The 27,523-nt window shown below is 42.1% G+C and overlaps 1 protein-coding gene across 1 annotated transcript; it reads right to left on the reverse strand.

The window, feature by feature from the left end:
• Positions 1-1,371: 1,371 nt before the first annotated feature.
• Positions 1,372-26,075, reverse strand: noc2l (NOC2 like nucleolar associated transcriptional repressor). Its single transcript, XM_022248496.2, has 17 exons — positions 26,011-26,075; positions 24,119-24,361; positions 22,590-22,761; positions 21,382-21,501; positions 20,857-20,965; positions 20,291-20,378; positions 19,750-19,828; positions 16,124-16,234; positions 14,753-14,869; positions 9,496-9,684; positions 8,785-8,924; positions 8,472-8,583; positions 8,134-8,247; positions 6,512-6,613; positions 4,575-4,718; positions 3,410-3,523; positions 1,372-2,840 (listed from the first exon to the last, which is right to left on the reverse strand). The coding sequence occupies exons 1-17, from the start codon at positions 26,031-26,033 to the stop codon at positions 2,232-2,234; spliced, it is 2,586 nt and encodes an 861-aa protein (XP_022104188.2). The 5' UTR covers positions 26,034-26,075; the 3' UTR covers positions 1,372-2,231.
• Between the last annotated feature and the right edge of the window lie 1,448 nt (positions 26,076-27,523).

Raw genomic sequence — 27,523 nt, forward strand, 5'->3', positions numbered from 1 at the left:
TCTGCGTGGAACCGTTTATTTTTCATGTATTGCCCAGGAAATCTGGAAAGCAATTAAGCTGATAGTCTAGCTTACTTAACAAACATTTCGTGCCAAGAATCGATAAACTCGATCAACAACACATCATACGTGTACCCCATCTTTCGGCTCAATGAGAAAAAAAAAGATAAATAATAAATTGTTGCAAATTGCTTCTAATTAACAAACTGTTCATCCAGCTGTACCTGTGTTTACAGAGTCACGACGTATGACCGTCAACCGTATGAAAACTGTCAATAATGCATCAATTATCAATTCAGCTAAGCACGGGGAAAGGTCACAGTTCAGCGCTCAAATTACATAAACATATTGTACGATCCTTCAACACAATAGGGTCTGCTCTTTTGACGTCACAGTCATGTTTCCCTACAAGTGGCCGGCAGTACAAAAGTTAAAAAATATATATATATATTATTAATCCCAATGCATCTATCAGAAAACTAGCTAATAAAACGCGTACATACACATGTAAAAACTACAACCCCATTTGAAATCCATTGGACAAATGTGGATTTTGAATGAAGCAAGGAAAAGGTATTATTTCTGTAACGTTTAGCCGCCCCATACAAATTGTTGGCAAATGAGTGGTGTATAGACACGACTCTTTATCTCACAGATGCAGCGTGGTTAGTATGATAGCGTCTACTTGAGAAAACACCGAATATAAAATTTGGCGTAGTATAGAAACGAAAGTCTGTGTTCCGTCACTCAGGGATTTGTTGGTTGCAAGACAGATACTTGATCGTTGTAAGTTGTTACGATACGCACAGAGGGAGCTGTAGGGGAAAAAAATAAAAAGTGAGGAAGATAAACAAAAAATGTTTAGACACTGCTGAATTTTGGCCGCGTACTTTCACTTTGTGAGATTACATATGGGCCGTTAACGCGCATTTTCTACACTAGCTCCAGAGGAAAACAAAGCACGTTTACAATACAGCTATCTACTAACTGAAAACCAAATTGTCCGAATGCACTAAAACCTAGCGAATGTAGAAATAAGTGACGACTCGTGCCGTATTTCAGTAAGATATGCCATTCCTTCGTCTAATATTTGATGGTGTTGAGGTATAGCATGGCATATTGGACATGCACCCAAACTGCGTTGCCAAAATATCGAAATGGAAAATTGCATGCGGGGAGACCAAAACTGTATGTATCAATGAAATATCATTCGTGAAATACCGGTATGACTACAAGAGGGGCTTTACATGAGTCACTTATGGCTACAATGCGAATTGCCGCGAGGAAACGGGTTCATATCAGTGATATAATAGTCACAACAATGACTGCTTACAATGCGACTGATATCAGTCAGTGGATCACGTCACATCCTTCGTTTTGTGCACAGGCGCTCATATTTTATTCCAGTGGTATAGACTTCTTTCAAGCTTGGCGTCATAAGAAAACTGCCTTGGAACATGTATGGCTCACATTCAGGTGGGCATAATTTCAACTACCGCTCCCAGTGCTACCCCCATAAAGTACAGAACTTCGCATGGACGGTCAACATGTAAATTGTCAGATCACTAGATTTTAAAGCAAGGTGTTGATATACGACGAAAAGAAAAAGGTAAAGACGTGATTTGGACATAAATCACAAACAGCCTTGCCGACAAAATAAGCAATAGCTTGTAAAGTACACGTACAGTAACAAATATATATAAGTGAAGTAATGTTGCTCAAAAAACACCGTCTAAACGAAATAAATATACATGTACACTGTATCTTGTATTTGGGCACAGGTTGTGATTTAAAATGTAACATTTTATTACAAATTTATTACACATGCAGCAAATGACTCATCATCATGGTAATTGACACTTAACCAACAGCTCCACAGGAAGTAGATTGAATAATTCTGCTTGGTTTGAACAAAGGCCAATTTGGTCTGTGGTTTTGTAGGCCGACGCGAGAAATTGATCAAAAAACACTCTGGAATTCTATACACTATGTTTTCAGGAAAGTCATAGTCTCAAAATACAATATTAAAAAGATATCTAAGCACTGAGCGCGACTGGAGTTGGACCCAAACCGATGACCACTGGCAGTATTCTCTACGGGTCACAGGTTCCAATTCTACACCAATCCAATTCTTTGTCCATTCGTATAATAAAAACTGCAAATACCAATTAATATGCTAATTTCACTACATTTGTACGTACGAGAGTTATTTATCCATAATTGTTTAGTATCTAAGACTTCGGTCTTGATTTTACTTTTTTCTCAACCCTGACTTTCTTGCCCTTATTGGACGTAAACCCGGTCTTTTTAAAGTTTCCTTCTTTAATACTCTTTTGTCTGCCTGTCAGTTTCTTCCCACTCTTTTTCTTCAGTCCACCAACATTCTTCTTTTTCTTCCTCGAATCCACACCCTCGCTTTCTTCATCACACCAGAAATCAAAATCCCTGACAATGTCCTCCTTATCCTCTCCCTCTTCCAGCACTTTCACTTTGCCTTTGACCTTTGACATGGGATTGACCTTTGCCCTGACCCCTTCTCCTGCAGCCCAAGCCTCCGTCGCATCCTCACCACTTTCTGCTTCGTCGGTGCCATCATCATCCTCATCAGAATCATCCCCTTCATCATCATCAAAATTATCACTACCGTCATCATTCAAGTTGTCGTTCTTCCTCTTCTGACCTCTCTTGCTTGGGGTATAGCGCTCCTGCTTTCGCTCAGCCCGCACCAGGATGTCATCCTCGGAGTCGCTGTCTGCCTCAAACAGCTCCCCAAATTGTCGTTTGTCTTCCTCCTTCCTCTGCAGTTGCCTCTTGTGCAATGTAGGAATGTCATCAGTCATCTAGAAACAAGGAGAAGATAATTAAGGCTAAGGCCAAGACATGGTCTTCTGGTTAATGACCATCTTTTTCCCACTGTCCATTGACCTTGATAAGGCAAATATGATGTGCAATCTAAGCTCATTGAAATAATCAAAACTATACAATACATCAATCTTTCTAACCCCAAGAGCTTTTGCAATATCATCGTAATGCATTTTTTCCTGTGACATGCCTTCAGTTGTATTTCCAGTAATGTCGTGGGGTAATGAACACTAATTTTGTGAAAATCGAATACATTATTCTTGCGTAATTCCCATATTTCAAAGACAAGTCAGTAAAAATATTTATTTTTCCCACTTGCATGCTACACATACACAGACAAACAGGCAAGAGATCATGCACTTCAAATGACCATAACAACAAACACAATGCGTTTGATTGAATGGAACTTCACAGATAATATCATAAGAAGTGCCTCTACAAGTCAAGCTTTTCAACAGACATGGCCTGGGTCTCACAACGAGCATGATCCACTGCTTGTAACTTTCACAGGTAGCTAAAACTTCAAGTATCTGCAAGATTCTCTTACTGTCTCCTTTCCTGCCTCCTCCCGTCTCAGCTCCTTCTCACGCAAGTTCTTGTAGGTGGCGTAGTGCTTGCTCAATGTGGTGCCCTGCATCTTCACCTTGTTCTCCCATGCTTTCTGCGGTGAGAAGAGCCCGGGTGCACGACTCGATAAGCCAATTTATGAGCAGAGTGGCATAGCAACTGTTTCGAGTAACACTTGTCAAAGCACACACCTATCCAGGAAGTTTGCTAACCAGGGCTAAATTTTTTTGATGTGGTCCTGAATAAAGTCTGGTATCCAGGGTTCTTACACAATACATTCTTGTAGACTTTGATAACTACATGAACACTGATCAAGACGATTTCCAATATTCAACTTGGGCTCCGTCTCAGGCTTCAACTGGTTTTTTACTTCCTGACTTTGAGGTGACATGTGCAATAGGAAGACTGATAGTGCCACAAAACATCAAGTAAGATGCAAAGGAGCCAAACAATACAGTATTTCAATTTAAATTAAAAATGCTTCAGGCCTACAATCGAGGATTAGTTTCCTACATGAAGCCTGAGACGAAGACGAAGTTGAGTATTGGAAAATGGCCCTTTTCCTTACTACATGTATGTAAAAAGCCTGCATATAATCAAATAGTATAGCAACAGAGTCTCGAGTCTGCAAAAGCAGAAAAGGAACAAACATTTGTGGGTATTATTGGAATTTAATACGTACAGGGCATTATACACAGGTCATTCACGGACAACTTTAACTGGATTTAAACTCTCAAATTCTCCAACATTCAGTCAAAAGCAGTCAGGTTGCAAATGTCCCTGCACTGCAGGGTCAGCTTCATCTCAACATTTACAGTCACAGGGCCTGCATTATGCATACAACTGTAACTCAAGACCTTGGACAATGAGACTTCTAAGCAGCTAGGATCTATACAGTTCAGTGCAACCAATAACACTTCAGAGGCTTTGTGCTGGCAGCCCCTTCACAAGCATGTATTTATGCCAATGTTCCAATCAAGTCATTACGGCCTGGGGTATGTATCACAGCTGCAGCCACAAGACAAGTGATTCCACAGATACACTCATCATTTCTCACCTGGGCTATAACTTTCAGGCATGGCTGACATGTGCTAAAATGCCCGGTTTGTGATGCAGATCTTTCCGAGGTTCGTATGTTTTCTTACCACTGCGGCATCGTCTGACACGCCAAAGGTCACAGAGTCTCTCTGTCGATTAATCTCCTGGCAGGTCTCCTGGACCTTCTCCAGAAGGCCCTTCATCACCTTGCAGTAGTTGGCCACTTTGCACTTCTTCAGGAAGGCTTTAAGCTGAGGTAAGGCAGAGAATAAAGACTGTGTTTAGACTAGTCTTGGTCAAGACATAGTGTTGATACGTGAGAGGGCTCTCACAAGACGAATAGCTGGAATGCATGAACCACAACCATAACGTCTTGGGAAGTTGATCAAATCTGTATTGTGCGAGTGCACATAATTAGTATCATACATGATACACGCTAAATTGTCTAACTGAATCACTTTGGAAAAAATGCATCACGCATGATCTGTCTATTCCCTGACTCCTGATTGTATGTCATTGTACATTTACAAGTACAATTAACCCCTTATTACAAATCATACACTTTCGTGGTCCATGCTGTTGGGCAGAGTCCGGGTCCGGAAACTCAGCTGCCATGATAATGTGAATCTTCATTCGCATTGGACCGTTGAATGGCTGGCCAGCAGCAGCAAGTACATTTACTATTCACTAGCAATCGAACACAACTTTAAACCAGTGCAACTTGAGGATCGTACCGGACTATTGTAAAACTTCATTGTGGCTGTTCAACGGGAATGCGCATGTGTGAACAGAAAATGCAGAGTGAGTTTTCCCCCAATTTCGAGTGCAGATTTGACCAACTTCCCAAGATGTTGCTGGTGTGGCTAGTTGTGGTTTGTGCATTCCAGGTATTTGTCTGGTGAGTGCCCTCTCGCTTATCAACAACACAACAACATCTTGACCGAGACTACGTTTAGACATGCTTTGTGGCACAAGATGTGAGGGACTGGGGTCCGCACTATGGAGCTGGTCCATGTGCTTTGTCCTCAGGCTACGAGGAGAGGACAAAATGAAGATGAATACTTTGTTGTTGGTAAATCATATCTCATAAAAAAAAAATTCAGTATCCTTATTGTTAAGATTCGACATCATGACATCGGCATCAGAAAACAAAATAGCTTGCCTCCGCAAACACATGTATAAAAAAAGCAGACAGGCACCCATTCTTTTTAGGTTCAGGAAGTTGATGTACACATTCCACGGTGATGAAAGGATAACTTGCTTTCAAGATATTTTGTATTTGGCATGAGATATTCGTCAGTGGCTTAGTCATTGATCTCCACACCAGAGGGCTAAATAATCTATAGCATATGGAATTTAAAGTTTGCAATCTTGACTATGATGCCAGTTGAAGTGAGAAAAAAAAAAGACATTACAACCCTATATTTAGTTTCTCATGAGTATCAGGACTATGGAACATGTAACTATTACAACATAAGAGACATATGGGCCCGGTGGTTTGGGTTTTTAGCTTCCGATCAAAGGATCGGAGGGTGGCGGGTTCGAATCCCCAGTTAGCTTCATGTTGGGACCTTGGCCAAGTCCTCTCTTGGGCCCATCTGCCTCTCTCTGTTCAGGAGTACATGGGTATCTTTCAGGGCAGAAGCGGTTTTTATGTTTACCATTTTGCACCTGAAACTGCAGCTTTTGGATAGTAAACTCCCCAGGGAGCTAAGATGGTCTAAGAAATGTTCAGATTTTGTGATCCAATGTGCTCGGAAAGTGACAACATACCGGTACCCTTAAAATGAGGGTTGTTTTTAGATACTACGCGGCTTTTAAATGTTCTGTTACTATTATTATTATTAAACTGGTGTGAATAGACAGTTTTTAGTGATCAACCCCAAAATCTTCCTGGCTCTTTCGAATTCCATGAGGCAGTTTTGTAGGATTCTACTGGATTGACAGAAGTAGAACCCAGCCACTGTTGAGTGAAAAGTGGCTGGGTACTCCTATTAAAGATAAGTACAAATAAGAATAACTGCAAAGGGTGTGATCACACTACCTGCATTATGACTGGCAAAGCCAGCTCGGGGAATCCAATCGCGTGGCTATGCACTTGCAGATGTTCAAGCAGCAGCTCATACAACTGGTCTATCAAGCCATCCTTGAGACATAAAACAAAACAGCGACTTGTTTTATCCGCACTCTTGACTCTAACTTCCCTTGTTGTCAAGTTTTATACAAACAAAACAAAACAGAGAATAGCAAGCAAGGAACCTTGAATTCTTAAAATGGGCTCATGTTAGTGCACAAAATAATGGTATATTTTCATGTGGCTTAAATAAAACACAATGAAACAATCATGCAATCCATGATTGAAAACCCTTGACTTTCACTTCATGTCATATGTTACATGAGTCATGTTACATGTATGACCTTGAGCAACTTTGCAAGAGTCTTAACCCAACCTCATATTTTTTCATGTACAGCGGCTGAATCAAAGTTCAAAACAGACTCCTTCGGCTTTGTGTATGTGAACTGAAAAATGGGGGATTAGCTTGTCTGAACATCAGCCAGGATTGAGTCAAGGTGTGCTTGATGTCTTAACCACTTCCTGCCGGGGACTCTGGACTCGGATATGTATGGTTTATATGGGTGGCCGGGGTCTCCGAACTTGGACAAAGGAAACAGGGCCCTGTAACAAAAGACCGTACTCCGAACAAAAGACCAGGCTGCTGGGCATTACCGACATTTTTCACTCTCAAAAGTGGTGATAATCCAGCCTTGTTTTTAAACTGTATACCGGGTTTGGGGCATTGAGAGCGAGCGGATTACTACCGGGGACAAAAGCGCTCCACAACTGCAGCGATGAGCCACACAGCACCGCTGCATGCTAATCGGGACCCTATTGAAAAGAGGTCAGCAGTGCACTAAGCCAGGTTCGTGAACAAAAGACAGTTATACAACACCACACAATCTGGGCTCTGTTTACAAGGCTGCTGGCCTTGCTGAAATACTCGGGCGTCAATGAAGGTCACCTGTCAACTTAGACTATAACTATAAACGACCGTTAAATGAAATGATGAATTTTTGAAAGATTTTGAAAACGAAAAAATGATAGTCATGCCGGCCTAGCATCATCAACATTGAAAATGCCCCGGCATGAAGTGGTTAACCTAGTAATCGTAGCCCATGTGTACAGATAGCTGGATTGTCTTCCGATGCACAGTGGTATAAAAAGCTGATTCTCTTCTCCTAGCCCCTAATCTATTTCTAGGGCCAACACTGAAGGCAGTGTGGCCAATTCCAACAAATCTTTTTAAAGATTTTAGCTGTCAGCTTTGCAATAGAACCGGAAAAGATGAAAGAGCAAAAGCCTTTAGCACGTTACATTTGAATAAAATTGGGTACACTGAGATACACTGCACCAATACACTGTTTTCAATGGATAGGAAGGGAACAAAGGAACCAGTCCATTCAAGAGGTGGTGGTCACCATGCAAAGTTTGCCCTGAATCACTATCTATAGCAACAGTGTCTTTAAAATGGAGAATTCAAATTGGCATGTTCATGTAGATTTAAAGAACTCAGTGCACCAGATTGTATTCAAATTTAACTCCTAAAAGGCTTATTTATTATACAGAAAGGATAGGATATTTTTAATATAAATAAACAAATTTGATACCTTAAATGCTCTTTCGTTGAGTTGAGATTTGGACACCTTGAGCATGACAGCAAAGTTCAAAGGTCGGAAGGAGATGCTGGAGTGCTTCTTATTGAAGTCAGTGAACTCAAAGATCTGGGAATAGTAACAACAGCAATTATTCCTAGGAGTTGTCGAGTTGAAACTGAAACTAGAAAGGACTATCCCTCAGGTACAACATATTCCAAATAATGAAAAATTGCTTTGGTAGGGCATGTGGAAATAGAAGTGGCCATTTCTTAGACTGATTCTACCCAAGTTGCAAGAAAAATTTCAATGTGAACTACAAACTGGCACTACAAAAGGGATTTTTTTTTTACCTCCAGAAGGAAGGGCAGGAGAGGTATGAATGTACCCGTTGCTTCAGAGAGAAAGTTGAGGGATCGGACAACCTGGAAGCGTAGAGGATAATACCGTGCAGCGGGGATCAATCTAAGATTGGGAAAAAAAACAGTTCAGTGAGAATATAGGGGCAATTAAAAATGAGCAGGAATAACTTACACTCTAATGGCTTTCCTGTGCACTGCAAACATGGCATAAAAACAAGACGGCAAATTTGATGAAAATGACTTCATGACCTTGCAAAGACAGCATGGCACTGAAGAGCTCTCCAAGGACATCTCTATAACTTACTTTACGACTCCGATGGCAGTCTGAACCAGCGGGTAGATCAGGGGGTGGAGCGTTTCATCGGCGTGTAGCGTTGCCAGGACACGACACCAGAGATTCAAACAGTGGATGTACTGCCAATTGTAGACAGACTGGTAGGTGTCCTAAAACAGTTCAAAGAATTCAAGAAATGAGATCCACTTGAAACATACAGATATCTGTGGCTCTGGACTGGAGGAAATCATCCCAGAACTTAAGAAGCCATTGCTCCCTGAACTCTACAGAAAAATGACATGATGTTTTGAAATGAATCAAAGAAGGTTAATATTTAAAGAGCCCTAAAAGAGCTTTGAATATGTGTCTTGGGAAGGACTAACTCCATTATAATCTCTTCTGATATCATCACAAGTTCAAAACACAATTTTTCTGGGGGGGGGGATCACTTGATACTTTCCACATGATCTGACCAATAATGTTACAAAATGCAGATGTAAACTGTCAATGTTTTGTATGCAAGATATCATGGAATATTTTTCACTGATCATTTACACAGAACATGCGCATTCATTGGCAACGGTGTGAAGGATAATTGACCATAAGAAATAATTTCTTGGAATTGGCAAAACCTTCCTTGTGCATTAAATAAGTTCTGATCAAATCTGTCATCGCATGGTAGTCTGGTAGGGTACAAGGGTACAGTGCCTGGCCACAGATGTTCATGAATCCCTCCACTACCTTCTTTTTGACTGTGATGGCATTGCGCAGGTGGATGGCTAGCTGTCGGATGTACACGAAACCGTGCTGGTATGCCAACTGCGTGTTGACAGCAAACATTTCAGTCAGGGAACGCTGCATGAAGTTGATGAGAGGCAGTGTGGAAGGCGACGTGAACTTGGTGTTCCTCACATACGCCAAGTACATTTGCTGAAAGTGTAAAGAGGTAGCCAATGAATAAAATGAAATTCTGATGAACTCTTTTGTGTCAAAGAATCAGATCAGTGGCTGAGATCTCATAAAACCATCACAAGACCCTGGAGCACCATCATAGACAAATAACAAGACCTGCAGTCTCGATTCAAGTCACAAATGTATTTCTTCATCTTTGAAGTGGCTTACTGAGTACTGAAAAGTGAGGCCATTTTGAACCAGAAAGTGTAGTGCACATGAATGGAGTAGTCGCATCTGTCGGTTCATGCACTGGTTCCCGCCCTAATGCCTTAGGCGTGAGGTCAAAATACAAACGGTTTTGAAAGCGTTCGACACTTTGTAAACGCTAAGCCCCACCGACGGTCCACATGGCACAGACGAACAGTTCAGTTAGGCTGGCTAAACTGTTCGCGGTCGAGTGCTCCCTGCGACAAACTGCTCCCAGTAAACAATGGTCAGCTTATCGGATTATGGGCTTCTGCAGTCTGGTGGATGAGTCATTTCAATTGCTCCACAGCCACCAGGATTTGCAGACTGTTTTAATTTCCTGACAATATTGAATAGTTGCATCGTCTATAAAATGCGAAATATCCATGCTGTCGGTTTCCAGACCCGTTTTTTCATGTCTTGATACCCTGTTATTGTAGTATTATTTTTGTCTCGGTATCATGAGTCAAACACACATCTAATTGTGCACATGCAGAATCGATCATACTCACTCGAAATCTACACGAATCGTACTTGAGAGTTTGTTCTGTTCGTTAACGTGCAGTTATTGATACAACCTTTTTTCTTTTTTTGCTCCTTGGTAAGCACCGGCAGGTTTTCATGTGTAGGATTGAGGAAAACATGTACGCGAACAGACCGTATTCGCGGCGTCCCCAATTTCGGTCGTGTTCTTGAACGTACAGTATAAATGTTAAACCTGTAGTGCGATGGTACCAGGTGATGGGGGGGGGTCGGAATGAAATCGTAGAATAAAGTCTGGTTCTTTGAATTCAACGTTTTCCAATAATACACTATGTTGGGGAATATGACTGAAATCTGGGACGCCGCGAATATAGTAATTCTACTATGCACTTTCCACTTTTCGCGCTCGGCTGCACCTGCTTTTTTCGTCGAGTCAGTAGTACATGTGCGCATGTTGCATTTTGTTTTCATTTTGGCTTCAAGATAAGATTCCAGAACTGTAAATTACGTCTACAAACCGCATTCTATCCTTGATCACCTTTAAAAAAATGAGGAATAGAAAAATGAGCGGACTCATTTTGTATTAGTCAACTCGACATGTGTCCGCGGCATGAAGACATCGCGTTGATTTCAGGTTGAGTGGTTTGCATTTCATTTTTTTTCTCTGCGCGTACTCTTCACGATGAAAATAGCAGCATCTTCTTGGAGGAAACGAGGCCATGAAGCGTTCGGTTGATGACTACAAAGCCATTTTGAAAGAGGTACAGCAGAGGAAATCATCAACGGACAACGAAAAAGGAAGACTCTTATGTGTGAATATCCTCAAATGAGAGATTCCGAAGAACGAACTGGCCACCATGAATGTGACAGGCAACTCCAGAGATGAGAACAATAAAAAGTGCAAGATTCCTCAAATAGACCGAAGCCTCATTCAGAGCATATTTCATCAAGCAAAATTGCAGTTCCCAGCTTTTACAGACTGGTACACGGACAACTGTTGCAAAACAGTAGAAGCACTCAATCAATGCTGCAAAAGGGCCCGGTATGAGATGAGTACTCGGAAACATTTATGTAGTACAGGTACTTGAAATCATTATGTAGACTCCGTGTAGCGATACCCAGGACCAAAAAATTATTGTTAGAGTAAAGCACATTCCCATGCAGTGTTAAGGATTGCATTTGAACATTTTCTAACATTTACACTTTATTACTACATGGTTACATGTATGTTGTAAGAAGATTCGTTTAGAAGGCTATTTAGTACACTAATTTGTCTTTGTAGTGTCAGTCTGGAAATTCAACAACTACAAAACAGCTCCATTAATGTAAGCAAGAATAACTGGTTAGGCCTACTAATGAGATTATTGTGGAAAATTAGAAACTGCAGAGCGTGTCATTTTCTTTTCCTTGAAATTAAAAACAACAAACATAAATTGATGCGGAGTTTGACTTGTACATGTACCTTCAAAGAATATTTGTGAACCTGACTGAAGTTCAAAATAAATTCAAATTGTGTCTATGTCTCTACAGAGACGATTAATCAGACGGTAAGATTTCCAGCGAGCAAATAAAGTTCTTTATTTTCCAGTTTCAAAAGCACTTAAAGACGGACATCAGTCTTTTGAAGATGTCTTTTGTCATGAATTACCCATTCAAGGGTTTTGTGTACGAGGCTGGAGCAGCGTCTGTAGCCTAGAATGCAAGTCATTTGGCTCTGCATCGCAAGGTGTAAACCACTAATCCTTTGGCCAGCCAAGGAGGGCTGACCTGGGCCCTTTGAAGTTCTCCTTCAATAGGATATATAGTACACCGCTGGGGTAGTATAAGCCACAAACTTCATTGTTGTCAAGGTTGCCTGTAAAGCTGGACAGTCCAGGGCAGACGGTTCTTTTCAAACCGTTGAACTGTCCCACTCCAAGTGATGAACTGAATGAAGGGGGATTAACACCTACCGTTGAACTGTTTCTAAACCGTCTGTATTTTGACCTCACGCCGTACACACACAAAATTGTGCTCATGCAGGGCTTCATTTTACTAAATATGAGGAGAGCTAAAAATCGCTCTCCTTAATTCACTTTGTTGATTTAAGGAGAGCGCTTAAAAATTGCTCTCCTTAAATCGACAAAGTGAATTAAGGGGGGCGATTTGCTCTCGCTAAAAAACCAAGTTAATGTAAACAAACTCAATAAAATTAACACAATTTAACTTCCTTTACTGAGTTCATTGGGTTAATGCACCTGTCAATTGTAATCCCGGCCCCGGGGGACCTGGGACTTTCGAAAATAAAGCGGGGACGTACCCAAGATGTCAAAAAAAAGTGCCCCGCCGGCTGGGACGATAGCGGGGACTTGCCCAGGGTTGAACAATGGCTGCCCCGCTGACCCGGGACGATAGCAGGGACTAGGCGGGGGTTGTACAATTTGTTAAATCATCTAAAAGTGTTTCCCCTACCCTGACAGATGAAAACCTGACAAAGATAACACCTCATTTGGGGATTAGTGCATGCAAAATACAGACCTTTCTTTTTTTACAAACATTGTCGCCACTTTCTATGGACTACTAAATGATTAAAACATGTGTAATTTAATCTTTCAACCAAGTAGCACTGGTCACGTGTCTTTGATTTGGCGATACATTTCAAATCATTGGTTATCTTCTAGATCAATCTTCAATAAACAAATGAAGTGTTGTGATAATTGTTAATTGTCTTATGTGCTGGCACTGGCCATGGCCACATGTACATAACGAGCGTTTCAATTGGTCAATTGGTCTCCACACAGTGCATAACAAATTTTGCTATTGGATGTATTTCCATAATTATTTCTGAGACGTTCGCAAAGAAAGATTGTAGCGATTTGGGTCGTTGGCCCCCTGATTGCGGTGCTTCAGATATGCGGACGAATGTTTCGCCAAAGTTTGGGATAATTATAGCAGTTGCCCCTTGCTTTGCCTTATTTCGGTGGCATTTTACCTGCACTTACGGCGACTGACTCGATGTCATCTTAGCAATGACCCAGAAGAGTAGGGGACTTTTATAAATTAATGAAAGTTATTAGTTACTTATTTATAGTTGTATGGTTGTTGTGACACAACCCCGCAAGCTGGGGCAGGGATTGTGCGGGGATTGGTCACAACTTGAAGGCCTAGCCGGGGAATACAAAAAAAGGTGCCCCGCCCTGGCCGCGCAAATTAAGGGGACTTGGCCGGGACTATAACAATGGCCCCGTTTTATCTGCCCCGCCAAGTGCCCGCTAGTCCCCGGTCCCCCGGGGCTGGGATTACAATTGACAGGTGCATAACTTGACTAGTCTCCTCGCTTGCCCGACAATCCATTTCGCTGCTACAGGGGCTCTGAATTTACTGCGCATGTGCATCCTTTCTTTTTGGTATTTTAAAACGTATTGCGCGTCCCCTGCAGATTGTATTCATCATTCCTTCCTGTGCTCACAATACTACTTCGACCAGTGCATTTTCGTATAGAACACCGGGCACATTACCCGCCAAAGACTTTTTTTCTTTCCTGTGACATACTTTCTGTTCTCGACAAGCGAACATTGTTCTCACGCTCGCACCACACGAACACGCAACAGTATCACACACCATCCTCCAGCCACTACAGGGTTTTTCACAAACTCACTTCTGCTGTTCACAAACAGCCGAGAACGTCACGGTAGCGCCTGAACTCGACCCGTTCTGGGAGAGAGGTCGGCCTGGCGCGGCCACGTGCGTCCATGGAATTCCACAGGCCTGCCCACACGCACTAGGCTCGCACAAATTCGCTATCGCATTTGTGTGTTGCGATGCGGGATTCATCAAGCACGCGCGCACAACTCAAAGACTTTGATCACTAGCCCTTGTGTTTTAACACATCCAATCTTTGGACTCGTTTGCTACTGTAGACCCAACGAGATTCAAGGGGCTTGTCATAAATCAACATCCGCTGGCTTGAAAAAAACATGCACTCCTTAAATTTTTAAAGAGCGCTTTTTTTGCTCTCCTTCGAAAACATTAAGGAGTGCGGAGGAGCGCGAGCGCACTCCTTTAAAATAGAGCCCTGCTCATGACACATTTACTTCGGTACTCTATAACTGGTCTTGTGGACGGTCGTGTCTCGACTACAACTACTGCAAAGAACACATCAATGCAGTCAGAAGTCAGCCCCACCCACTGTGCATGTGTGCAGTTCACACATGCTTCTTGCTGATGCCACACTGCACAGATAGAGTCAAATTTGATAAGTGAAGAAACGTGTGGTGCATGAGTCGGGCAAGGATATGGTTGACATGGCCAATATTAATGCCACGACAACATCAAGGAAACCCCTGGAGCAGGAATGGGGGGGAACATCACTGACATGTTGAAGTGAGTCTCCTACCTTCAGGATGTACTCCAGCCAGCCGTTCTTGAGCATGCAGCGATGGATTGAGAAGAGCGACAGGAACGACAGCACTCGCACTGCCTCCTCCCCGGTGCTCCACAGGCCCACCAGTCCCTGATTGAAATTACCAAACCCAATAACTCAGTCATCTACTCTTCAATTCTTAGTATCAAACCACACAGGCACTCCTTTATTGTTATCCTGTTTGGCATTTCTAGGACACCGTACACGTATGACCTTTACAAACCTGGTAGCTTCTGAGCCACGAGGCTGCACACGTATGTATCATACAGTGCGACAAGATGTAATAAACCAGAGTTAGGCAAATTTTTATCCAAAACAATTCTCCAACTCTACACAATGTTGGTCAAATTAACCACTTCGAGTCGGGGCATTTTTAAACGTTGAAGATGCTGGGCCGGCATGACTATCATTTGTTCCGTTTTCAAAATCCTTCAACAATTCATCATTCCATTTAACAGTCGTTTATAGCCGCACGGAGTAATCTTTAGGCACTACTCTAAGTTGACAGGTGACCTTCATTGACGCCCGAATATTTCAGCCAGGCTACAGCCTTGTAAACAGAGCCCAGATTGTGCGGTGTTATACAACTGTCTTTTGTTCACGAACCTGGCTCAGTGCACTGCTGACCTCTTTTCAATAGGGGCCAGATTAGCATGCAGCGGTACTGTGTGGCTCATCGCTTCGGTGGTGGAGAGCTTTTGTCCCCGGTGGTAATCCACTTGCTCTAAATACCCCAAACCCTGGTATACGGTTTCAAAATAACACTGGATTATCACCACTTTTGAGAGTGAAAAATGCCGGTAATGCCCAGCAGCCTGGTCTTTTGTTTGGAGTACGGTCTTTTGTTACAGGGCCCTGTTTCCTTTGTCCGAGTTCGGAGACCCCGGCCACACACATAAACCATAGGGCTCCGATTTCGGAGTCCCCGGCTGGTAGTGGTTAAGCATCTATATTGCACAACTTATCTGAACCTCTGACACAATATCCACCATACTATGATAAGGTCTGTCAGCTTTGAGATTCAGAGACACATCTACAAGTTACAGTTAGAATACATTCATATCATCAATCCTGGACAGTATTCTATGTACGGACGCCAAATTCTAGGACATTTTGAGGCTTTCAGATGGCTAACAGGTCACCGCATGGAAAACGAAGTGATATCCATATATGGAAATTTTTCCCTAAACCCTCAACATTTTGACTTGAAAATAAAGTTTCCACATGCCCCAGTGCACAGTGGATTGCACTGGGTATACAGAACTTCTCAAGCTTTCGTTTTGTTAAGACTTACCTCCTTGTGCTACATTTGAATATCAACAGTAGCAGGTATCACTGTCTCACCTTAACTAGGTCCTTGGCCAACCGTGGATAGCAGCAGAAATAAGGGATCATGCGGTGGATGTGACGTAACACAACACAGACAATGGTGGTCTCGGATAATTGCTTCAGCAGCTGGAACGGATTGAATCTAACAATCATTTTTGGGAAATGATCACCCAAACCTGAAGCCTGCTCCAATCAACAACAGGCAAGAGTTCACACATGTATTAACTCCCTTGGTGTGAAAGCTCACATGAAATTAAAGGATTTAGCCCTGCTCGGGTTAGGCGTGAGGTCAAAATACAAACGCTTTTGAAAGCGTCCAACGCTTTGTATACGGTAAGCCTCACGGACGGTCAACATCGTAAAGACGAACGCTTCAGCGAGGCTGGCCAAACCGTTGCGGTCGAGTACACCTTGCACTCAGCAGCTTCCAGTAAACAACGGACAGCTCATCGCATTATGGCATCATAAACGTCTGCGGTCTGGTGGATTAGTCATAACAATAGCTCTTTACTTTGCAGCTCCACAGGAGGATTTAGATCGGCAGACTGTTTTAAACATCCTGATAAAACACGTGTATTGAGTAGTTGTGTTGTGCTGTCAGTTTCCAGACCCAGTCTTTTCAGGTCTCAATACCCTGTAATCTTGATATTTTGTCTCGGTATCATGAGTTAAATACACACCTAACTGTATACCTGCAGAATCGAATATACTAACTCAAAATAGTATTTATCTGAATCATACACGACGTAGTGTTCTGTTCGCCAACATGTAGTTACAGATAAAACCTTTTTTTTTGCCCGTGTGCACAAGCTGGGACTCAGTATTGCGCGCTCGCAGGTTTTCATGTGTAGGATCGAGGAAGACACGTATGCGAACTACGCGCTTTCTGCTTCGAAGCTGCACCTGCACGATTTAAGGATACAAGTACATGTTTTTTCTTGAAGTCAATAGTACATGCGTGCACGTTGCAATATGTTTTGTACGTACGATTCTTGTGTACTCTTTGAATACTTTGTGGCTGCACAAAATTCTTGTTGGAAAAACAAACATGTCGGGTTTTTTACTTATCTCTGGTGTTTGACTTTACCTATTAAACTTAAATGCACAATAAATTAAAACAATAACACAATTTAATCTAGTGCTGCAGGTGAACCATCAAACCGAGGCAAAAATCATCAAACAAGGCACTTTTGAACCAAACCAAACTGTTCGGTTCGGATGTACGGCCTTAATAAGGCATTTTATTTATGGCACGCGGGAAAACATACAAAAATACAAGAAAACTGAATAAAAAACAAACACAACGAAATATGGATAACGAGTTATACGGCGTGCTCCACACGTGCGTGAACATACTGAAACTTACAATGGCCCGCATCATGAGAAGGTTGTAAAAAGCATGTGGTGAGAATCACTCTGAAATCAACCAAGAACAAGCAACGTACGGCATTGTCACTGCATAACATTTCTAAATTCTCACTACATCCAATCGTGCTCATGTATATTCAGATTTATTATTTTATTTGCCAATCTACGATAGCCACGCCCTTACGTTCCATATTAAGGTAATGACGTTCCATATTAGGCCAATAGTCTCATAAATGGACTGCAAAACGAATCTTGGTTGGATGCCGATCACAGTCGGACTCGCGCTCGATCCAAGGCATCCCCGGATGAAAATTTTGCCAAGCAGTTCGGTGCATGCTGTGCTTCAGCGCAGCGCGAGGAGATTTTTGTTCACGCGGTGGCGTAACTTGCCTTTCAGTTGACCATGAAGGGTTTGATCGTAGTTCGGACGCGTTGTAATGGAATTTGCCAGATCTCAAATAACAAAATGCTGTTATTCCTTCAAAAGAGGCTGATGAAAAATATCCCCTTTGGTCACGTGCACACCGTCCTTGGAAAGGTTCCCCCTCAGATATGCAACGAAAGCCATTTTCGTAGTTTTCAAAAGCCATCTATTTCGCAAAAATAACCAAAACACAATTTGCTAGAAATATGATTTTAATCTTGTATTCTGTACTGGAGGAAAGTCCTAATTGAGCATGCTGTTTTTTTTCTATTTGCACAAATCTTACGGTCGTTTTGTCGAGTCAAGCGTGGTCCGAACACAACCGCTCTGGTCGGCAAAACACGGTCGGAAACTGTCACACCCTTGACGATAACCTTATATGGAATGTACTCGTAAACAAACTCTGAAAAAAAGTTTATAAAAAAGGTATTCAAATCAAAGTTGCTCGCGGATTGGGAGAGATAGCAGATTCATAATTTTACACGTAGAAATACTTTATAGGCCTTTGCAGCACGATCGTAGCGAGCCTTTCATGTCTCAGTGTGCATTGTACTTGTACACGTGAGTACATGTCCGAACCCCAACCGATCCGAAGTTCAGCAAAAAATGTCCAAGCCCTGTCTGGACCGAACACATACTTGCAGCACTATTTGATGCAGAGTTTGACATTTTTTTATTACCTTCAAAGAATATGGTACACGGGACAGAAGTTCCAAATAAATTCAAATTGCCTCTACGTGAATATTTCCTTTCATAGACGATAGATCAGGCGGTAACATGAGGCAACCGTGTTTGGCATTCCCCGTCACTCCCATATAAACGCATTTATTTTCCAGTCTAAAAACACTTAAACACAAACAATTATCTTAGGGCGACGCTTTTTGTCATGAAATACCCACTCAAAACGTATCTGAAGCTAGATAAATGTCTGTAGCCTGGAATGCAGTTGATTCTGTGTCTTCCTATCACAAGGTGTTAACCCCTAATCCTCACGGCCAGCCCAGGAAGGCTGACCAGGGCCAATGAAGTTCTCCCTGAATAGGATCTTTTGTTCACAACCAAGGCTGTGCTCATGAAGCTAGACAATCCAGGGCAGACGGTTCTTTTCAAACCGTTGAACTGTCCAACACCAAAAGACGAACAGAATGAAGGGGGATTAACACCAACCGTTCAACTGTTTCTAAACCGTCTGTATTTTGACCTCACGCCTTATTGGACCCAGTTAAAATGAGCGGAAAAGAGAATTTCTCGCTCCTTAACCCTAACAGTCCTGAATCCTCCAATTTTATTTTGCACCCACCCTAGGGAGTTAGGGTTAATGCTTGTTATGGATTCTGCATAAGTCTATGCCCTCAATGGTAAAAACGCAAAATGAGATGTTCTTGGAGGATAAGTGGATGCCATGTCTGCCACAGATCTGTACTCAGTGCATCCACGTCATCTTGCTCTGTGGCAGTCTTGTGTGCCCTCAGTGTGCAGTGACCTTCCTTGTCTCTTAAAAGTAGGGTGCATGCTCAGTCACCTTGTCACTGTACTTTTTTGGGTTACATTTCTTGCATTGAGCAAGGTGCTAAAAACACGTGACAGAGAGCTCCATGCCTCAGCATAATCCTATCCTTTCACAGGCCAAGCGCACACATCATTTTCATGGCTTCAGGACTGCAGAAGCAGGGCACACTTGCACAAGATGGTGCTTACATGTATGTTCCCATCTTATTGAGGTAGGAAAAAACCTCATTAACACATATTTATTTGAACTCGGGTCCATCCTGGAAAACTTTAGCCAGTACTTTCCATAATGAAGATTAGACAGGGAATACAGTAATATGCCTCAGGATGTGGTCTGTACCTTCATGATGTCAGTGAGATAAAACTTGACGCTAGCTTGGACTTGCTTCCACCGTTTGGAAGACGAAGGCAGATTTCGTCTGTAAACATTTTAAAAGAAGAAAACAGATTTTTTTAAACCAAAGCAGAGGGGAGACTTGAGACAGTATCTGTTGAAAATAACACAGCATCAACATGTCAACAACTGCCTAGCTGAAGTTTGCTGGCAAGTATACTTCTGGATTTTAAAACTCTTGGAAGAAAGAATGGGCCCTGAAGGCATAAACTGTGATGAGATGTGGACTGTGACATTACTGACAATATGACATCAAGGTATTTTTTTACTTAAGCTCCCGTCAGTTTGTTTCTGCACACCCGTAAGCTACAATTTTGTATAAGGTTCTGCACGGAAACCTTTATTGTCATGTTGGTTGAAACCAGCTCATACGAACTGTACTGTTGGCCTGTTACCCTTTCTACTAAACATGTATTTCTCTATACATGTACATCGCTTTTGAATATTTTCAAATATAACTCTGGATTTTTACTTGAGTAGAGCTCACTTTTTTGTTGGCTTGTCCTCCAACTGAAGTATGTTCTGCAAAGAAGGATGGACATGCTTCAAGCAGAGACTGACGACGGCATTGAACACTACAAAGTAGAGCAAATATAAGGGTGTTGTCATCATACAAAGTCCACAATATCATACTTAAGCTTCCTAAGAAAATGCCTGGAAACTTGGTCCAATTGAAATTTCTAATTTCCTTTCCTGAAGGCATACTTCTGAGAAAGACCAGTTCAAAAAATCCCATTTATGAATGGCAGGCGTTCTCATCTGGGAAGAAGTGGCATTCCCATAAAAAGGCTTGTAAATGCAAAACAAACAAACAAACTTCCCACTCTGAACTCAGCGTTCCCATTTGAGAACTTTCAACATTCACATTAGGGAGTCAGAATACACTGGAGCATGTTTATTAAACACAAGTTATAAGATGCAAATATGTTGTGACAAGTTGCAACTGTGTGAAATGAACAATGCTTCAGGACACAAACTTGGCACTTGAGGTCCATAACATTGCAACATATCAGCAGAGATTCTTTTCACATAATTTAGACACAACCAGCCTACCTCCACTGCCCTCCACTCTGTACTTGTTGCCTTCTTGAGCTGACGATATCTGCTGTACGGCAGCCCTGAACGCCTTAACAACCTCCTGGAAACTGTTCAATGAATTTGCCTTTCACAACACAAAGAGAGAACAATTTACATAAACATGCAAAAACATGTACTCTGAAACCACCACTGGCTGCCATAAGCCCCAAATCATTGGCTCTTTATCCCCTGGACAACTTCTCAGATCACCCAATCTCCCAAAATATAGCATTTTCCAGAAAACTAATCCATAAACATTCTTTTCTCTCTAATGTGCATGTCATTAGACTTAAAGTTCCATGTAAAGTCACACGGCCAGGAATGGGCAAGTCTTAAATCCATCAAAAGCTGACAAGAATCACAGATTGGGTTCTAAAACCTACTTATTTATGTGATTGATAATTGTACACAATGCTGGATAATCAGAGAAACTTTCTTATTCAGCATTTATTTTCCAGATTGTCTGCACCACAGCTAGGACAAGCAACACTCAAAATTCACCTCAAGTTGTTGCCGCCACTTATCCACCATGGCCAGGGTCACATCCTTCCCCTCACGTTTTGGGGGCTTCATTCTGTCGCCGCCAGCAACGTAATCCTCATCATCGCTATCAACTTGCTCCTGCAAAAATACAAACAAACTTTAAAAAAAAAAGTTTGCAAAGGTCATAAGCTACTATCCTTACTGATAAAAATACGCAAGCCATGGGCCCTGACAACATTATTGACTCTTGCAAATTCTTCCAAATTTTTTTTCCAGAGGGATGGCTAGTTTAGTTTGAAATGTAGGCCTATCATAGAACGGTTTGTACATGGGTTTCTTTGTTGCTTAATGTGGGGGTGAGATTGGAGGAAGTTGAAACATCTTTGAAGTATCCACCATCACCAGAGGTTTTGAGGGAACCACAGCAGAAAAGGTGCATGGTACATAAAATGGTACAACTATATTGTACATAAATTGTATTTGCCTGGGGACACCCCTTAAAAATCCCATTTCTTGTGTTCTGTATGTTTTATGCATAAAACCACCACAGAGGTAAGCACAGGATTTTACAGTTTTCATAAGATTGTTTGAAAAATCCGGAAATAAGAATGATGGAAACATAATATGATGGAAACATCCTGAAATCAGGCAATACCCCTGAAAATTCCACCCCGTTTATCCACTCCCCCAAGGTCAGTACGTAAAACCGAAATACATTTTTTCAAACTACTTAGAACTGAATCACTTCTTCTGAGGTTTTTGCTCCTTGCAGACTGATCAAAAGTCCTTTCACAACTTGGGCAAATGCTTCTCAGTAGGTTGCTGGGATGTACATGTATTTGTCAAAGCACAATGCTATTATTACTATTAGTCTTGTCAATCACTGCATCATAAGCGTGCACACTCTACTGACTTTGAGCATCCACTGGCTAATATGCAACCTCTGCACCACTTCCAGTGGCAACAGTTCCATTGTGACACTGTGTACTGTGTACACGATTTAAGTAACATCTCTCTAACAAACTGGATAGAAGTCAACACACAGCATGCATTTGCAATCAACCTGAAGTGAGTGCCCTGACCTCGACAAACAAACATGTACTTGGCATGTACAGTATTTGGAGCAGGCGAGGGAGTACTTTTTCTACCAGCGCGACATCACTGTCGGGCAGAGCTAATCAAGCCAACCCGTGCTTCCCTCTGGCAAATCCTTTCTAATTTCTCACCTCCAGTTTGTCAGGCAGTTCGTGGAGAGCACCTTCCTCGTCGCTGGATAATTCGTCATCGGAGTCGTCGAAGGCCAACAGCTCCTGGTCATTTTCTTGCAAGAATTTGTAGAATTCTGGGTCAGTTTCCTTGAGTTTCTCCAAAGACTGCTTGTGTTTGCTCATCTTTTTCCTGTGATTATGAACACAAGATACTCGTAACCAAGAGATTTGGATATTTCACTTCCAAGGCAAACATTTAGAACATCCAAACAATGCAAGATAAAACCTGCTGTTGAAACTTCAACGGCTAAGAAACTTAACACAAGTTCCAAAGACAACAGTTCTTGACATACCCCATACATTGAGAAGTTTCATTACTTAAGGAAAAGCCTCCTGAATCCAATGGATTGGAGCTATTGAGCTCAACAGGCTTTGAGTGTATAACAAAATAGTGGCAGACAAAAACTGTGAGGATATACATTGTGGTACATGTACGTCATAAAACAAGCATCCATATACATGTATGTACATACACTAACCTGACACTAAGGACACAAACTAAAAGCATTTAAAAATGTTGGCCAATTAAACCCCCGTCTCCATCTCTGAAATTTTGATTTTGGGAAAGCTGTATTAAAAGTAGCAAGCAGTGCAGCTTTAGAATGAACGTGAACAGCAGGGCTCCAGCCTTCAGCAGGGCTCTAGCCTTAATCAGGGCTTTGAAACTGTTGCTGGTGCTTGCAGAGATGTGGACTTATGGAACACTAGTGCCTAGCGGCCCTGGTACATGTACATGTATGTTATGGAGATAAAGCCTGTTTCTGAATTTTTAAAATTTTTTATTAGGTTAGTGCTAACTCTCTAGGTATCAAATCCTGCCCTCAGAATGCACATTACCCACTGTAAACATACAGTCTACATGTACTTTGGGAGACATCATGTCATGGATAAAACAGAAGAATCCACCATAATAATGCAAACACAATTAGTGGCATTACAGGGGATTTGAGACAGCTAGGACTAACCCTGGACCATCCCTTCTCAGTCTTCCAAAATAATCTGGGTGATTTTGGAGGTTGAGGAAAATGGCAATAAAGTGTGGCTGATTGCAAAGGACACACGATGTCAAGGTTGTGGGTTAGAATTTGTGTTGGTCACGCACAGCCCTACATAAATGCATATCTAGTCACTACTTAAAACTCACCTGTTTCATTAATTGCTTTATTTCATAATATTACTGTGAAGCACATCGAGATGTGCTATGTGACGCGCTATATAAGAAATGTGTTATTATTATTATTATCTAGATTGTACACAAAATAAATTTGGGATACCATTTTTATGTCTCAACAAAATTTGGAAGGACTGAGGCAGGGGGCATACACGTCATACAAGAAATACTGGAGAATTTCCGAGGAGTGAGGCTGAATGCAATTTTTTTGCATGGATACTCAGAGGAACTTCAAGGATTGAGGATAGTGTCTAGCAAAAACGCCTAGGGGGTTAGGGTTAAGACAGGGTGCAGGGCATTCACTATGTCAGCTCACCCCTCTATAGTTGTCTCCTCTGGTCCGCCGTATTCCTTTTCACCCACCAACACTTCTTCTTCATCCTCCTCTACCACATCACCTTCCTCATCTTCACTGTCATCATCATCGTCATCTTCCTCATCCTCCACATTCTTGTCACCATCTTCTCCCACATCTTCCTCAGGATTAGACCATTCGCTCCCAGAGTCCGAGTCAGATGCAGCCATCATTTCCTCGGCTGTCATGTCCTCAATCTTCTTCCTGTTGTTTATAAGAAGAGGAAACTGTCTGGGATTACTTTGAATGCACAGGGCACTGAACGACAGAATGTGACTGCAGCAAGATTTATCCCGAAGACTTCCACTGTGTGTGTGAAATGTCCCAAAGACATGAAGGTCTGGGCAGCTCAACAGCATGTACAAGTATACAGCTCTATATGCTTAATTTAAAAAGAGGTTATGTGCCTATTAATTTTATCCCCCATTTTTTGCACCACTCAGACCCCCCCATGCCAATTTTAAAGTAGTAGTACATGGTGAAGAAAATGCACATTTAATATTAATATCAATAAGGTCATGTGTTCATAAGCTACAGCACTAGTCCACATGCTACATTTTACTACTAAGTAATATTTTGTACATGTACATGTAGCTTTCGGTGAGGTTAGGGTTAATACTGTATGCCCGGTCCAAAGTGTATTTGTTTACATTCCACACACAGTCACATGCACCCTAGTTCACAAGATTATGATATACAGCAGTGCAGTGTATGCTTTTTTATCTCGGCCTAGCACAATTTACACTTGCAGCAGTTGAATTTGGGGGAGCATGTCAAAATGGTCAAGTTGAAATCACACAGGGTTTGTGCACAGGCTGTCAAATGGCATTGGTACGTGTATACAGAACTCTTTCCATAAACTGCTACAGCCTGGGTAAACAGCATCAGCAAGAAAGATTTGAAAAAATAAACTGATAAAATTCCTCAGTCCCAATCATCCCCACTCATCACAGTGCATATTTATTGGTTCGTCAGCTGATCAGTTCTCGTTAAAGTTGCAAATGGATACTGCAAGTACAAAGTGAGAGGTAATTGCAGAATACCCCGCCACGCGAAAACACCCCCTAAAAATCCACGCCTACGTAGTCAAGTGGAGGTTGTTTGACTTCGGGTTATGTTTGCTGTGTCAAGGTATGCCTTGTGAACAAAGCACTGCAACACAAAGTGAATGGGCATGGCAGAAGAATTTTCCCAAGTCCAATGCGGGTCCCAGGGAGCAGCTACGCGGATATGGGGCCGGGGATACGAAGTGGGCCATGGGCCTTGTTGATGGAAGTGTGACTCCATATCTGCGTTTCCGTGGCTACGAGGTGGGTAAGGTGAGTGGCGGGGTATTCTGCAATTGTGCCCAAATTGACAAAAGTAAAACTGATTAATGTTAGGCATGTTACTTGTTAGCATGGTTAGGCCCTAGGCTAGGCTGGCTATCAGTAATTCCTTCATGTTCCAACATCCACTGCCTGCTCGTTGCAAATCACTTCTACTAACTATCCTCTGTATATGCACATACACACGTCATGTACATAGGCCTACATGTACAAGTATGTAGGCTGGGCCCTGTTCAAAGTCCTGGTCCTGCCAGTATCGTGACAGTGTCTTGCCCAACAGAAGGTGTCGGAAATACATGTCTACACTTTAGATAACACAAGTGCATCTACGATGGCGAACAGTCACAACTACCGTACACATGGTCAGCTCAGTACGTGTAAATTTTTGTGGAACTCATACAGGAAAATAATCTGATCGCTTATCCAGATAGCGGATCTATACTTAATACATGTTTAACAGTTCAAAAGCACCAAGAGGGCAAACACAATTCAATCCTTCTTAAGAAATGGGAAACTGCCACCAACCTGTGTGAGCATTTCGATGCCATCTCGAATTTCGCACCACGTGTTATTTTGCGGTAGGATCGGTACCCAGGGGACGGCGAAGACCTGCCTACTCTTAAAATCGATATCTGGGTACCCGTCTATTTTGTTTAGAAATTGCTGAGTAGGCGGGGCATAGGAACACGTGAGGGGGGTTAGTGGTTTTTTTTTTTCCGAGATGCTACAAGAACTGCAATTTAAGTTACTTTGCTGTTGCGGAGCTGCCAACCAAGGCAGTGCAAAGGTTTGTACCTTGAGGGGCTGTTGAAAGCATTTGTAATTTTGCATCCAACATGTACGGATCACTGTGCCGCGGTAGGGGGGGGGCTGGGATACATTTGGCAACATTCCAGTTCCAGTCAGCCTACGTCGCGAGCAATATTCAACAACTTCCGGACAAATACACAGCTGGGGCAAATCCTGGAATTGCTTTTTTTCCAGGGGGGGGGTAGGTCCTTCCTAGTTCTTTGAAGCTCGATTTTTGTGAACCGGGCGGACACATGGGTAATATAAGGACCAATAGTGATTACATTCTGCTGGTGTACAAATAATAACAATTTCAGGATGTTACCTTAATTAACAAAAATTATTAATATACGTAATTGCATTTTATTTATTTCATTCATTTTATTTCCGTTTTATTCATTCTTTTTGTTTACGGTGTCAAAGCAGAGGGGTTGATCCCCACCCCCTACCCTTGATCCCGGCCACTGCAGACACACCAGTGGGCAGAAATGGGTGACTAATTTGCACTTTCCAATAGCGGAATATAGAGAACAAACAGTAAGCCCACACTGGCAAGAGCCTTAGCGGTGTAATGTGGTATACGTCCCCTCTGAGGTTCCTCCGTCCTCTAGGGCAATTAATTTAGGGCTTTTTTTGTTCAATCCCCCGACCCCCCATTCACAATGGAGGGTGAGCCAGTCAGAGGGTCAGAAACATTATTAGGGCCTACGTGACATTTAATGTATATTTTGTATCGAATAAACACAAATATGCATCTTCATGTCAAGTTGAAGTTAAAACTACGAATATTAATAGGCCCTAAACTGAAAAGTGCGTTCCGCTCACACCACAGAGGAACGACACAGAAGGAGTTTCAGCCCAGGCGATAACATCTGGCCAATTACCGCTTTCTGACATGTCCTGCGTGGTAAGATCTCATAACAACATCAAGTTTCATGCTTGCGCATGTGCTTGTGTTAAGTGGTGTGACCGAAATGTACATCTGCAGTTATTGCCCGTTGATGAACACTTGGTTCTGGAGTTATTTCGGAAATAAATAGCGCCACGTTGTCAAAAGATCTGTTCTTTCGTTTGAATCTGTTTCATTATGGCGTTTGTATTAAAGTGTCTTTTACGAGATCTCACGATTAGGCCTACTCTTTGTGATAAAATAGCGCACGAATTGTTCCTTAGCTTTCTAGTAGAAGTCAACATTTTGTCGGCCAGTTTCAGCCAAATTAGTGCCAAGTCTTCGAAAACTAATGTGAGA

Source organism: Acanthaster planci, linkage group LG16 (genome assembly GCF_054643075.1).
Source record: "Acanthaster planci isolate LZ-2023a linkage group LG16, COTS_SCS, whole genome shotgun sequence".
NCBI lineage: Eukaryota > Metazoa > Echinodermata > Asteroidea > Valvatida > Acanthasteridae > Acanthaster > Acanthaster planci.

Bases quoted from the DNA above. Each gene is read 5' to 3' on its own strand.
- noc2l (XM_022248496.2), bottom strand. From the start codon at position 26,033: ATGGCATCGAAATGCTCACACAG. The intron at 19,829-20,290 runs GTGAGCTCTACT...AAATGTTTACAG, and splicing joins GAGGACAAGCCAACAAAAAA to ACGAAATCTGCCTTCGTCTT. The intron at 14,870-16,123 runs GTGAGACAGTGA...AATTTCAATCAG, and splicing joins TGGCCAAGGACCTAGTTAAG to GGACTGGTGGGCCTGTGGAG.